Raw genomic sequence first — 15949 nt, 5'->3', positions numbered from 1 at the left:
TTAGTGCAAATACTATAATAAACAAAAACAATCAAATGGTCAAGTTCATAAATACAAACGATTCCAATGTTTACATTACCAACAGAGATTTTCAACCTTCTCATGCACCATTATCAAACTATAGCATGCAAAATAACGCAGCCTCCGAAACATCAGCTAATACATCAACAAAAATAAAAAATCATTAGGAAAAATTCATGTCGAAAATACACCAAAATCAGAACAAGAGAAGCTAAAGCAACTAATATCACATTATAACGATATTTTTTATGTTGATGAGGATCCAATAACTACGAATATCTTTTATACACAAGAAATTACACTCAAAGACAATATACCCACATACATTCCAAATTATAAGCAAATCCACTCCCAAACAGAGGAAATTCAGAAACAGGTAGATAAGATGTTCGAAAATGACATAATAGAACACTCAGTATCATCATACAACTCACCGATTCTTTTGGTACCAAAGAAATCGAACGATGGTGATAAAAAATGGAGACTGGTAGTAGATTTCAGGCAATTGAACAAAAAAAATCCTATCACATATATTTCCATTACCCCGGATTGACACTATATTGGACCAGCTAGGAAGAGCTAAATACTTTAGCACTCTTGACTTAATGTCAGGATTCCACCAAATACCGTTGGAAAAGAATTCTAGACGCTTTACAGCCTTTTCAACGCAAGCAGGTCACTACCAATTTAGACGCATGCCCTTCGGTCTGAACATCTGTCCAAACAGTTTTCAGCGAATGATGGCAATAACTATGGCTGGATTAACTCCAGAGCTAGCATTTGTATATATAGATGATATCATTGTTACTGGATGCAGTGCACAGCATCATATCAGTAACATAGTTAAGGTTTTTGATAGGCTAAGAAAATATAATCTTAAGCTTAACCCAGATAAATGTTGTTTCTTCAAAACTGAAGTTACCTACTTAGGACATAAAATTACAGATAAAGGAATTTACCCAGATGATTCTAAACACGAAGCAATTAGGAACATTCCTGTACCAACTAATGCCGATGAATCCAGAAGATTCGTAGCTTTTTGTAATTATTATCGTAAATTTATCAAAGATTTTGCAAAAATTGCCAAACCGTTAAATAATTTATTTAAGAAAGACGTTACATTCGATTGGTCCAAGGATTGCCAAGAAACATTTGACACTCTTAACCAAATTTATTATCACCACAAGTTCTTAAATTCCCTGATTTCACCAAACAATTCATTATAACCACGGATGCATCAGAGGTAGCATGTGGAGCAGTTTTATCACAAATCACAGATGGTAATGACCACCCGGTAGCATTTGCCAGCAAAAGTTTCACACCAGGAGAAAGGAACAAACCAATAATAGAAAAAGAACTAACAGCTATCCATTGCGCAATCAATTATTTAAACCATACGTTTACGGACGAAAATCAGTCAGTCCTGAAAATAGTCAGAACAGACCATCGTCCACTTGTTTATCTGTTTGGCATGAAAAATCCAACTTCTAAACTAACAAGAATGAGATTAGATTTAGAAGAATTCGACTTCGAGATAGAATTTTTAGCAGGTAAAGCAAACATAACTGCAGACGCATTGTCGCGTATAGTAACTAACTCAGATGAATTGAAAGCATGCATACCTAAAACAAGAGCAGAGGTAACAAAGCCAATATTAATGGTTAATACAAGAGCTATGACAAGAAAGAAGGATATTCCTGTATCCTTCGACTGATCAACCTGTAGTATGGGAAACAGATAGGCCATCTGAGACAAGGAAACTCCTGAAAATCAAATCAAGCATTGTAGAAAAAAAGATTGAGCTCATTGTATACAATCATACTTACAAGAAAGCGCTAGGGAAAACAGTGATACCCACAAAAGAAAAGGCCAAGAATAGTCAAACATTAGAGTTTGCTATAAATAAAATACGCAAAATAGCCATAAGATATAAACGAGACAAGCTAGCTATATCCTCGAAAGATAAAATATTTGAGTATTTTTCCATGCAGACAATCAAAGACGTTGCAAACAGAGCGATTTCCGATGTTAAAATTGTCATCTTCACTCCACCTAGGTGGATAGATTCGCAGGAAGATAGGCTGAGAACAATCTCTGATTATCATATGACCCCTTCGGGAGGACATATAGGCCAATATAAGCTATGCAAGAAGCTACATGAAAAATATAAATAGCATAATATGAAAGCAGATATCCGGAAGTTCGTAAAGAACTGTAAAGCATGCATTAGTAATAAAACACTTAGACATACAAAAGAAGAAACCGTTGTGACGACAACGCCTTCTAAACCATTCGACATAATTTCTATAGACACAGTTGGACCATTACCGAAATCAAACGACAATAACCGCTACGCAGTGACTATTCAATGTGACTTGACAAAATACGTAGTACTAATTCCAATTCCCAACAAAGAAGCTAACACCATAGCCAGAGCTCTAGTAGAGAACATTATACTTACATTTGGAAACTTTATGGAAGTGAAATCAGATCGAGGATTGGAATATAACAACGAAATTCTTCATAAAATATCAGAAATTTTAAAGATAAAACAAACCTTTGCCACAGCATATCATCCACAAACAATAGGAGCACTAGAACGTAACCATAGATGCTTGAATGAATATTTGAGAAGCTACACAAATGAGCACCATAACGATTGGGACAAATGGACGAAATTTTAAGAATTCGTATATAATACAACCCTTCACACAGCTACAAAATTTACACCATATGAACTAGTCTTTGGAAGGCAAGCAAATTTACCACAAAATATGTACAAATCAAAAGTTGACCCACTGTATAACATAGAGCAATACTATTATGAAATGAAATATAAACTTCAAAAATCAAACGAAATAGCCAGGAAAAATCTCATTGCAGCTAAGGAAAAGTAACAAGCTATACTTAACAAAAAAACCAACCCAATAATTATGAAACCTGGAGACCAAGTATATTTAATAAATGAAAACTGAAGCAAGCTAGATCCAGTCTACATAGGACCTTTGACGGTAATAGAAATAGGAAATGTAAACTGCAAAATCAAACACAACATTTCTAACAAAACGTCAGTACTACACAAACATCTATTAAAACCGACATAGGTGAATAATGTTATTCTTTCGCCAGACCATGCTCAATCATAACATTATTCAACAAAAGAAGGGAGGTGTAGCATCTCTGCTATACATCTCAAAAACACCTCATGAAAACATACATTTTATAAACACGTACGTAGGAACGATCAATCACATCAGAACCTTACGCAACAATTATTTAAACTCAAGCACCCTATACCCCACCAAGAACAGCATATTCAGCAAATTTGACCAAACACCCCTTTCAATAAGAACATTAAAAACCGACTAGCGCACTCGGCTAGCGAGTTGCGCAAGGCAATACGAAACCAAACCAACCAATGCACCAAACATCGCACTGTGCAGACAACGGTCAACAACTAAGCGTAACACTTTATCCACCCCGAACCATCGCTAACAAATTGATCCAAACAGACATAATCCATAGCGACACATTTTATGCAATCGCAGCAATCGATCGCACTGCGACCAACTTATCCATAGCGACACATTTTATGCAAGCGCAGCGTTCGCCCCGAAACAAGCAAATCAATGAATGATAATTTCATATCAGCAGGTTAATGAATAAAGAAACGGAAACGACTCAAAACGAAACCACCCTAAGGAAAATTCCATAAGTAACTTGATTCTTTTGTTTACAACGAAGCGCTATGGTCTTGCCGTCAACCAAGAAGTTACTCAATAACGTAAAGAGTTTTAACCTAACTTAAGGCGAATGAGCTAACCATAAACTAAGAAATTTTTGGTATAAATAAAGCTGTCTTCCCCAGCCAACGAGAGAGTTGGTTCTGGGCTGAGACTTGACGCAACTCAAAATCTGACGTCCAATTCCCCTCAAAAGCTTTGAGAGTCCCCCTACCCAAGGTAAGGCCTCAAAGGCTCCAACGAGCCAGTAAGGGATGTTCCCTGTGAATATCGAGAGTCGCCTGGCCGACTCAACGCCGATGAGCTTCGAGTGTCCCCCTACCAAAGGTAAGGCCTCGATGTCTCCAACAATCCAGAAAGGAAGATTCTCATCTAGAATCTTCACGATTGCCTGGACAGTCGATAAAGGGAAGAATTGGTTCGCTCAGCAAGTTGCTGTTCGTCGCTCTCGTCTTACGTACGGCGCGACTCAAATCGCATATGCGCAAAGCCCCGTCGACCGATCCCGCGTACTACATGGCGACCATTTTCCTTCACGTTACATGGCGACCGTATTTCCTCCATATTACTACACGAACACATACATAGTTAGAATATAAGCAAGATCATTTTGTTAATAAATTCAGTATAAATCTAGGACTCAAACAACAAACGTCTCGAATTATTCTTTTGGGAATGGTTTCGACGATTACTAGGGCAGATATGATTCTGGCTTGGTTTCATCGCTAACAAAGATTGAAAAAGCTTATTAACGCGATATAGACACTAAGGGCGACCAGCGGTAGAGACTATAGTGGCGCCGGTCTTCAAACGGTACGACCGAGGTTCTATTCGCATCCGAACCGTTTCCTTGTAGTGAGGACAGGTTATCCTCTTCCGTGGTATGAATAAGTCTAGTACGCCATTAGATTCCAGTCATGACCATGACCTAGAAGGGCTACTAAGCTAAGAAGAAATAGAAGAAACTACATAAGAGTAGAGAGTGGCAATCAAACACTCGGAAGTATTTGGACGAATTTCAATTGGAAAGAACATGTTAAAAATTTCATCGTTTTGTACAGATATGCTGTTTTAAAGAGGTATTATCTATGTTTGTTCGTTTATTCCTCGCGTTTATTATGAGCCATCCTGTATCGTTCAGTAACTCGTCAGGTTTGACGAACCTCACGGCACAATCGCTACCGAGCGCAGGAAGGGGCGCACACTTGATGTCAGGCGGCCGAGCGTGACGGACACGCGTTGTGTGATACCAATATGGAAAGAAGTGAAACGTAGATGATGTAACGTTATAAGTTTGAGATTTATCTTTATTCCCACGCCAAAGTGAGGTACAACAAAGTGAAAGCTCTAAAGCTAAGCTTTCATTTACACGAACGAATGATCACTGACCAGCAAACCAGCTGGTTGAATTAACACCAAGCGATACCTGTAAACTATCAGCGAGCCGTCTCGTGTTCGATTGTCTCAATGGCCATAGCGCGGACCAAAAATGGGTTATCACTGCCAGCAGTTTTTCGTACCGTTCTGCACTATATCCGTAAGCTGGCAGAATGGCGTCTATTTGCCGGGGATACCACGCACTAGGACTGTATTCGATTAACTTCAGCAACTCATCGGTTGATGCGTACTTTTCCATATCTACCCACAACTGGACATCATGCTCGAAGCGTATTTCCTGTAATTTAAACACTGCCCCAGCACAGCTCCTCAACACGGCCAGAAAAGAGCTCTTTGTAAGCCCGGTATTTAACGACACATCCAAATGCGTCAACGAAGGACAATTTCGCGCGATGACAGGTAAAACTGAAGATTCTAGCTCATCATCCGACAGCCGACAGTTGGCCAGATTGAGCATTCGCAAAACATCGATTCGATTGTGGGAAAGTGTTTAAGGGTGTTACAATAGACAGGAAGCGATTTAAGGTGTGCTTCACGCAGGAAACCTTCGCCAAGCAGCTTCAAAAGATACTGAACGAATTGTTCTGTTAGCGGATTTTCTGAAACATCTAAGGTCTGTAATCTTTTGATGTCCATGTTCTTGGGTAAGTGTGTTATATCTGTTGAACTAATACACAAAACTTGTAATTTTGATAAATTTCTGCACAACCGAGCAAGCGGAACTAAAGCATCGTCGGACAGTAAGTTGTGGCTTAGATCCAGCTCGGTCAATAGCCCTCCTCCAAGAGCATTTGGGTTTGCTGCTGCGCCGATCGCATCAACCGAGTCGGTACATCCAAAGCAAAGCATCTTAACCGCTTTTTTTGTGAGACAATTCCCATTCAAGCGAAGGATACGAAGTTGTCGACAAGCTGGCAGATAAAGGACAAGCGTTGCAATATCATCGTCCGTGATTCTATTCATTGAAAGGTCCAAATGCTTCAGCCAGTCCTGCTGAAAGAAGCTTACAAAAATAACCATGTAGAGTATGTGCTGCGGTGGAATGGGCCTCGTTGGAATGTTATAGGCAAAGTCGGGCATGAGAACGATGCTGGCAGCTCGATCCATCAGTAAGAGCTGTGTTCTTAAACCGACATCAGTTTCTACAAACAAACAATTGAAAAAAGTAAACAATATTTGTAATCTTGTGGGAGAAGACTCGCGCAACAAACCTACCAAGGTTGTGTGCCTGACAGTACTCGTCATAAAACTGTTCCAAATTAATGTGATTCCTACCGCAGACTTTGCCTCGCACTATGATGCCATTGGGAGAGTTATGTTTTAGCAGCTTCTGGAGTGTATCGGAATCCGCCCATGTGTCACATCCATCCGACAGGTATAGTTTGATTGAGGGATCTTTGCCGTGTTTCCTGCATAGAAATAACAAAAGAAGTTATAATGTTTTGATCGTTCTACTATACACAACTACGCAGCCACTCACATAATATACTGCAAAGCAACCGCATTCCGTAACCATTCAACCGTCTGTGTCGTTGAAATCAGCTTCTGGTCGTAATGTACCGTATATGTTTCACCCGTATCGAGGATCACCTTTATTTCATGCAGCACTGGTGCAGGTACTACAGGTGTCGTGCAGATTGATGTAATCGTTGATGTCGTCGGCGGTTGATATGGCTCTAGGATTAGCTTTCTCTGTTCCTCTGGTGCATTCGTTAAAGAAGAACAGGATTTACTTCTTCCGAATCCACTTCCATGTAGTGAAGAAACACGGCTTTTTTTTTCGCTTTATCGCTTTCCTATCATCGATCAGCCAATCGTCCTTTTCCTCTTCCTTATCACTATCTACAAATCGGACGTACGGTCGTGTTCTCTGCGAAGCATAAGGCGTTGGCGTTTCTCCACCCGAGTGATGATTTCTCCGCAGCGCTTTCATCACGTTCTTGTAAGCCCTTAGAGCAGCAGAATCAGACTTCCGCTTCTTTTCACTGTTAGACATGTTGAATAATTCATGCACACAGAATGAATCACGGGGGAAACACGTTTTTTCTGTTCTTGAAGAGATAGTTTATTGTTCATCGTTTTGCTAATGTGACATTTGACATTTCCCCAATTAGCAAATATCGTCGCTGTCCGATATTGATACGTCTATGCGTTAGGTTATTTGCATAGCATGTCTCAACGACTTACTGGCAGGGCTGGCTGAAGCATTTGGACCTCTGAATTGATAGAATCACGAACGATGCACGAAATTGCAATGCTTGTCCGCTATCTGCCAGGTTTAAGGCCCCGCTCTAATCTTTTTTGTGCACTGTGAGCCGTAATTTTTGTTTCACAGTGTGTTTTTGTATGGTCAAAAATCGTGTGACAAATACATTGTGCATTGTTGCTTAATAGACTTGAGAAGCTCCCCCCCCCCTCACAATATTTGTTAGGCACTGTAGGATTTACGCCTGAATGTATGCAATCCGCAGTACACTTCTCAAAAGCTTCACAGTGTGCTTCCAGTGTGGTAAAAAATGGTTGAATAAAGTCGAATGAAATATTACTTATTATTCGATTAAATCCCCCTCCCTCTATCCTGACCATTTATATTGGCTTACAGGAGCTACGTAATAATTTTTGGTCACGCTAGGAGTGACCAATCAGGCTTACAACATACACGGTGTTCCCGGACTGTAACGGAACATTGGTTCGATCGATACTTGTTAACGGGCATAGATATTCAGTGAAGGAGGAAAAATAAGATTAATAACATTTCAAATCACTTGTGACAAAGTATATTATCATGCTTTACTCGCCGTCCAATATTAAGGAACAATGCACAATGTTTATATCAAACGAAAATATGACCATACAAAACTGTGCACTGTACAATAAAAATGACAGGCCACAGTGCTGCACACAAAAGATGTCAGAGGGGGCCTTCTCGGGTCTTTTAGCACAATGTTTTCATCAAACGAGCTTTGACCATACATAAATCCCACTGTGCACTGAAAATGAAAGGCCACAGTGCTGCACACAAAAAGTTCTAGGGGAGGCCTTTTCGAGTCTTTTACCGAAAGGATATTCTTACCCCCACAGTTTTTTCTATGACTATTCGTCTTGTTCTGTCTCGCATGTGGGTGTGTGTGTGATTCTTGTGATTGCGTACTTTTCTTCATTGCATCTGTGATATTTGTCAAAGCTTGCTTTGTGATTCTGAAATACTCGGGGGCAGATTGTAAAGTGAAGGTGAGTTGCATCTTTTTTATTGTTCGATACAGTGATTCTGCTTACCGAAAACCTTGAATCCATCGTCGCTGGTGTGATCGTCCAAGCACTTGTACGCGCGGCTATCCTGTAATGTGTATGTTTTCTGTCGTAGCGTATAAAAGAAACTAAACTACCTTTGTGTTTTCAGCATCATGGACAGCATATATCTCGACCATGGTATTCGTCACCTGTTGTTACAGCCGCAGAACAATCGGTACCACCACCTTTTACCACCCTTTGCAATCTGGCCATCTTTTAATAAAACTCCCCCAATTGTTTTATCATCACCAACACCGTTATTTAATGATCATTTTGTTTTTCCTGGTTCTTCCTGCAAAAACGCTTCAGTTCCAATTAATGTTTCACTATCACCACCAACATTTTCCGATCATCATGTTTGTAGCGACTGATCGTCCTAGGCTAGAAACGCGGAACAGAAAAACAGCCAGGACACAAACACTTGCAGAACGCCATCTATGGGAAAACGCACGAAGTACGAGTTCTGGAAGGATCGGGAACCCGCCACGCGAGGCGGGCCATACGAGCGCGGAAGATTCGGGAATCCGATACGCGAAGGCGGATACAAAGCGCCAGAAGGTTCTGGATACGGACACCAGAGTACAAAAACGGTGCCATATCCAAACCAGGACCAGTATCATTCCATTCACGACGAGGATCACATCTCCTGGAGGACCAACAGAGAAAGTAGGAAGGAAGACCGCTCTCAACCCACAATCGAGACGATAAGAAGGAAGACCGTTACAGCTCTAACCCAAGAAGGCATGAAAGAAGGAAACGGAAAGAAGGATGAATAAAAATTAGGACTCCGTACCGAACCATTCCTAAAACATTTTCAGGCTAAATTCATTGAAAAAGTGCTATTCTTATCAATATAAACAGCATTTTATAGGCATATTGAGTGAAACAACCAATGTTAATTTATATGTTAACTACAGTACATCTGTTTATTATATTGATCCACACGATCCGCACATTAAGGCTGTCACCAGCTAAGTGAAAACGCGGTTCTTCTTTCGATCCTTCGATCGCCCTGAAAATCTTCGTATCGTTCTCTTCGTAGTTTGTCGTGTCTTTCTTCTCGTCTCCGCTGTCGTTAGCCGCCGGACAAATAGCCGCCGTACAACTCGCCGCCGCTCGAAATCGTTGCGGCCCAGCCAAGGTCGCTACAATAGAAACATGGGCTCTACACAGCTATATGAAAAATGAAGATTTTCGGGGGGATCGAAGGATCGAAAGAAGAATCCTGCTTTCTCTTAGCTGGTGACGGCCTTAATGTGCGGATCGTGTGGATCAATATAATAAACAGATGTAGTTAACATATAAATTAACATTGGTTGTTTCACGTGTATATTAGTGGATTCTTGTAGGTAGCGAACATGTAAAAAACACGGTACACAAGTTGAGCGAATACAAGAGCGACAGCTTCAACCAACGAACAAAGCAAACCAACAGAACTCTACACAGCAAGGACGAAAGCTACAAGTAACGACGCTATAAGACCACTTACGGATGATGCAGCAACAAGATGGAGCTGCGATCGCAACACTTCAACCGAGTATGTTCGGGATAAGACAATACAGTAGGAGGAAAAGCCTACTACAATTATATTCTGTAAACACCATGTCGAGAGTCTTCTCGACCATACGGCATGACCGTAATAACGAAAATAAATAAATAAATAAAACTAAACCGTCAAGCATCAAGGTGTTCAGTAGCACACTTCAGAACTTCAAAGTCTGCAGCAAACAGTCACATTATCCACACAAGTGTTCGGAATTTCTAGCATTGTCGGTCAGCGCGAGAAGGACTAAGGTGAAGGAGCTCGGTCTATGTTTTAACTGCCTCAGAACTGAACACTCGGTGAACAGGTGCCCATCCAAATGGGTGTGTCGTCAGTGCCAGCGAAGACATCACTCCTTGCTACATATGGAACAAGACGCAATAGAAGCCGCTGTGCTTTCAACAACCCAACACGAACCTATGCCGTCCAGTTCCACTTTCACTCAGCTTAGCTTACCGCACAAAGCTCTAATGAAGTCGACGATGGGTTAAGAATGAAGGGGACGGTGCTGTTATCGACGGTCATACTCAACATTGTGGACGACAACGGGATCGAGTACCAAGCTCGAGCGCTCCTGGATAGTGGGGCCCAGTCCAGTTTCATCACTGGGGAATTAGTGCAACGTTTGAGGCTGCCGCGGAAATTAGTCAACGTGCCATTGTCTGGTGTTGGTGGCAGTACCGGAATAAATGTGCGGCATTCCGTCAGAGCAACCATACGACCGAAGTGTTCGAGCGACGAATTCACCATGGAAATGTTGCTACTCTCCAAACTTGCCTCGGATTTACCAACTCATCAATTAGATATTTATATTTATTTATTTTTTTAGTTAGACGGCTTGACGCCGTATTGACAACACCGCGAGTGTTGACAATTACAAGTACATTTAAATTAACCAGGCATTTCCTCCCTGTTATTTTGCCTTATCCCGGGCATGCTCGGATGTGGGTATGTGGTGATTGCAGTGTAGTTGTCCACGACCAATGTGAAGGTTGTGTTGATGTTGGTTGTGTGAGGTTGGTCCGGTTCTATTGTTTTCTATTGGTTTGTTGGTGGTAGTTTAGTGTGTGAAGCGGAACATCCTTCCGTGTAGCGGATCTGGACTGTAACAACACAAAAAGAAAACAGTAATATGCACAGTACAAACATTTGCCTGCGTAAAGCGCTCCTCAAACTGCCCAGCAGTGATAGCTCAAGCTCAACCAGGCCAGCACCGAATCCAGAAACTATCGGCGAGATTCATCCTGTCACAGCAGGGTCTCTGCTAATCACGAGGCTGTTCTCCGAACCCAACGACTAGACAGAGGCTAGACAGAGATGAAGAACACTGTTGCTCAAAAAAGTCTGCCTCCCTTTTTACAACAGTGTCGGCATTAACCCCGGATGCTCTTGCTTCGTCAACGGATCACCCGTGGCACTACAAAAAAACACTTAACACATACGACAAAGACAACACAACGAATAACAAAAGGAGATGGCGGATATGGAATGGAAGGATAATAGGGATGCGGAATCAAAGGATGAGACCGTTGTCTCTGGCGAATCGGAAGATGAGCCTCATGTAAGCGAGGTCTCTGGTCGCCAGCACTTCTCTAATTTCTACACCCGGTCGTTTGCCGATGCTCTCGACTGCGCCCAACAAGGAGGGTCTTGCAGTTTCAAACTCCACGCAGGACCACAGAAGGTGATCCACATCGAGAAATCCGTCACCGCAGCCACACACCTTCGTCTGAGCCAGAGTTATACGCTGAAGATGTGCATTCAATGCGAAATGATTCGACATGAGTCGAGACATCATGCGTATGAATGCCCGGTCCACAGAGAGCCCACCGAACCAAGGCCGCAGAGACACTTGCAGAGAGATCGAGAAAAGGAATCGCCCGAGATCGTCCGCCTCCCACATGCTCTGCCAGCGAGACAGGAAAAGTTGCTGTGGTAGGCGAAGAAACTCTCGGGCCGAGATCGGACGGTCATAAAATGCGCCTTGTTGGGTACCTGTTTTGGCCAGTGAGTCTGCCTTCTCGTTGCCGGGAATTCCACAATGAGAAGGTACCCAAATTAGCGAAAAGCGAACTCTTAATAGCCTTCGGGGATCTTAGTGCTTCAAAAGCGCTAAGGCTATCTGTAAACATGAAGTACTGATACGAAGGTCTCGCTGCTATCATCAATAGTGCGTACAAGATTGCGGCTAGTTCTGCGGTGTAGACACTACACGGCTCCCGCAATTTGAAAAATGCTTCGGCGGACTCATTAAAAACGCCGAAGCCGGTGCCCTCCTTAGAGGATGATCCATCAGTATAATACTGGCTACTTTGATCTAAATGGCCATACTTATCCCTGAAAACGCCCGGAACTACCATCGGGCGAAAATCATTCGGTATGGTCTTAATTTCCTCGTGCAACGAGGAATCTGTTGTTAAAAGGGAACTGTAGGTCTCAGGAAGGGCAGCACGGTTTAATGCCTGTGGAGCGCTAGGATGCACTTGTAGGGCAACAAAATCTTCGTAGATTTTCAAGATCTTGCTCTTAGAACCTGTCTCTAGAAGTGCTTTAAAATTTTCTTCGATCAAGGGATTTGATACTGAAGAACGGACTAGAAGGCGAAGCGACAGCATTTCAAAACGAAGTTTTAGCGGCATCACTCCGGTCATCACTTCTAGGGACATGTTGTGTGTTGATTTCATGCTCCCTAGTGCGAGTCTAAGACAACGATACTGTAGCCTCTCTAGCTTGAGGATATGCGTGTTGGATACCCAATGAAAGCATATGCTTCCATATTCCAACACGGATAGTACCGTTGTCTTATACAGTCGCAGGACGTCTGATGGATGTGTGCCCCACCAGAATCCTGTGACTGTCCTTAGAAAGTTGATTCTTTTACTGCATTTTTGCACCAGATGGGTGATGTGTGTACTCCAGTTTAGCCTTGAATTGAACCAAACACCAAGGTATCGAAAATTGTCGGTAGTTGATATCTTTGCACCGTACAAAAAGACATCAATTTTCGGGTTAAATAGTCTTTTCTCCCTGTTTTTCGTCGTGTCGCTGAAAGGAGAAAAGACTACCATCTCAGTTTTCTTTGCAGAGAACTTGATACCAAGGTTTTCAGACCACTCGGCAAGATTGTCCAACGTGGTTTGTAAAGCCAGTTGTATTTCGGCGGCGTCCCTGCTTGCAAAAGATATGACGCCGTCGTCAGCCAATTGTCTAATGCTGCAGTTTGGTGCTAGACAAGAATCTATTTCGCTAACATAAAAATTGTATAACAGGGGGCTCAAGCAGGACCCTTGTGCTAGTCCATGGAAACTGGTCCGCTTTAGCTGAACATGACCATTGTTGAAATACATAGCTTTCTCCGACAAAAGGTTGAACAGAAAGTTATTGAACTTTGGACCCAGCCCCACATTTTCTAGTTTTTGACTCAGCTTGTATGGTGATACTGAGTCAAATGCCCCCTGTATATCCAGGAAAATAGATCCCATGTTCTGCTTGCGCGCACGAGCAAGCTCTATTTCTGTTACCAGAAGGGCTAAGCAGTTATTAGTACCCCTGGCTTTACGAAAACCAAACTGGGTATTTGAGAGAAATGTGGTAAACAATGCGGATGACGCTTCGGCACACGTTCGATTCTATGGCTTACGATCGCTGTACGATTTGGTGCGCGGCACTCATTGGAAAGTGCTAACTCGGACTTTTACGCGATGACACATCGAGCGGAGGTGAACTTAGACAACTGGTGTCGGATCGAGGTTCCCTTCAGTGATTGAACAACGACGGGTTGAAATGAGACTCTGGACGTTGGTTACTTTTACTGACGTCGGAGTCTCGAGTTGCATCAGCAACATGCTTCGTCTGTAACTCGGCACTGTCTGCCTTTGCTTCTCGAGCGGTTCTATTTATTTGAAGCTTTCTTTGATGGTCAGCCAACATTTGTCCAACATATGTTTGGTAAACGTGTGGCTGCTGAGTTGTTCCGGGTTTTGGGTTTACAATGTGTCTTCCTTATTTACAGAGTGCGGTTCTTCCGTATCAGTTTTGCGTATGGCCCTAGTGACAACAATAAATGTTTCGTTATGCTTGTTTATGACCTATTTTCTGCATGTTTGTATTGTCGCATCGGCATGCGGTAGTTTGTGCTAATTTCTGTTTCTTTTATGATTCTTGCCCTTTTCTTGGTTTGTGAGGCAGGTACGGGATGATCTAACATGCTGTTAGCAGATGTAGCAGATATACTACAGAAGGTTGTTTGATTCCAACCATTCTTCAAACCGGAAAAGAATCATCCTTTCAAGGAGTTTTCTCAGACACGAAAGGAACGATATTGGCCGATACGAGTTATGCCTTGATGGCGATTTGCCAGGCTTCAAGATAGGGACAACTTTCACTTCTCTCCACTCTTGCGGGACGCTGTTGACCTCCAACATATTGTTAAAGATGCTTAACAGACGTTTCCTCCCTATGTCGGGCAGATTTTGAAGCAATTTGCTACCAATCTGATCCAGACCTGGGGAGGAACACTTGCTTGATAGGAGAGCAAGTGATAGCTCTACCATTGTGAACGGTGAGTCCATCCTAGGGTCACAACCAGGCGCATGTTGTGTAAAGTTTTATGCAGAAACGAAATCGGGACAAAGCTTGTGGGCAAATTCATACAGCCACTCGCCAGAAAAGCTTTCGCTCTCATTGATGTTGTTGCTGTTTCGCATCCTTCTAGCCATTCTCCAAAGCGAATACAGTGAAGTGGTAGGGTCTAGATTATTGACGTATCGACGCCAATAACCCTTTTTCTTCGCCTTCAACAGGTTTTTTCACGTTCTCTCTAGTCCTTTATATTTTTCATATAAGGACCTCGAGCCCGTGTCCCGGAAGGCTTTAAATGCCTCACGCTTCTTGGTGAAAGCCGCTTGGCAATCCTTGTCCCACCAAGGAGTGGGAGGTTTTTTAAATGTCCTTGCTTGGTGGGAGCGCCTTGTTTGGGCCTCAAGGGCGCACTTGTTTATCAGTGAAACAAGTTTTTCGTACTCCTTGACAGGAGACAAATCTTCCAAGTCAAGTGAAAGCGAAGCGGCTATTAATTCGCCGTATCTCGTCCAGTCGATGTTCCTCGTCAAGTCACATGTAACGGGGACTCCTTCTACTGAACATCCTCCCTTAATGTAGAAAATTTCTATCGCCAAGTGGTCACTGCCGATAGGGACCTGGATCACCTTCCAACTAAAACCCAGGGTTATTACTGATGGACATAGAGACAGGTCCAGTGCACTCGCCCTATTTTGAGGTGTCTGCATCCTAGTTGCCTCTTCTGAGTTGAGAATCGAAAAACCAAATCTGTCGCAGAAATCTCGGATGATAGGAGTGCGAATTTCATCCTTCCCAGTCGATTCCATGAGCGTTAAAGTCTCTCAGGATCAAAAGCAGTCCAGGCAAGACCACTGCTAAATTTCCAAGATCCTCTTTGAACTTTCCTTCAATTCAATTCAATTCAACTTCAATTTTTTCCTTTTCATTATTGGCTATCGGGGTGATATAAATGGATGCCATTGTCACGTGAAGAACGCCCAGTTTTGCCTTAACTGCGACAGTTTCAACAATTTCTTGTCTTATGGTGGGTATTCTGGTGAAAGTGTGACTCTTTCGAACACCAATCAGTACCCCCCCACCCCTAGTAACTCGATATTCACGGATTATGTTATATCCCGGGAAGGTTAATTTAATTTCATCCGATAGCCAAGTTTCACAGAGGGCAAACACATCGCAGTTGTGTTCACCCACCAGTGCTTTAAAGGAGTTTAGCTTGCCAAGTAAACTCCTACAGTTCCACTGTATGATAGTAGCCGTAGGAGCCATTAATCATCCAAACGGACATCAATTAAATATATCTGCTTGGAAAATACCCTTGGAATGCACACTTGCCGACCCAACGTTCCATCGCCCTGGCCCCATTGACATAATT

At 42.5% G+C, this 15949-nt stretch overlaps 1 protein-coding gene across 1 annotated transcript; it reads right to left on the bottom strand.

The window, feature by feature from the left end:
- Window positions 1–5045: 5045 nt before the first annotated feature.
- LOC118511862 lies at window positions 5046–7493 on the bottom strand. Its single transcript, XM_036055446.1, has 3 exons — window positions 6643–7493; window positions 6378–6571; window positions 5046–6304 (listed from the first exon to the last, which is right to left on the bottom strand). Coding segments are annotated over exons 1-3 (924 nt in total). The 5' UTR covers window positions 6645–7493; the 3' UTR covers window positions 5046–5576.
- Window positions 7494–15949: the final 8456 nt, after the last annotated feature.

Source organism: Anopheles stephensi, chromosome X, assembly GCF_013141755.1.
Source record: "Anopheles stephensi strain Indian chromosome X, UCI_ANSTEP_V1.0, whole genome shotgun sequence".
NCBI lineage: Eukaryota > Metazoa > Arthropoda > Insecta > Diptera > Culicidae > Anopheles > Anopheles stephensi.
Note: the sequence above shows the minus strand (reverse complement) of the source record. Positions and strands in the feature narration are given on the sequence as shown.

Coding starts and splice junctions, on each gene's coding strand:
- LOC118511862 (XM_036055446.1), bottom strand. Junction 6,305..6,377: donor CTGTCAGGCACACAACCTTG/GTAGGTTTGTTG, acceptor GTTTGTTTGTAG/AAACTGATGTCGGTTTAAGA.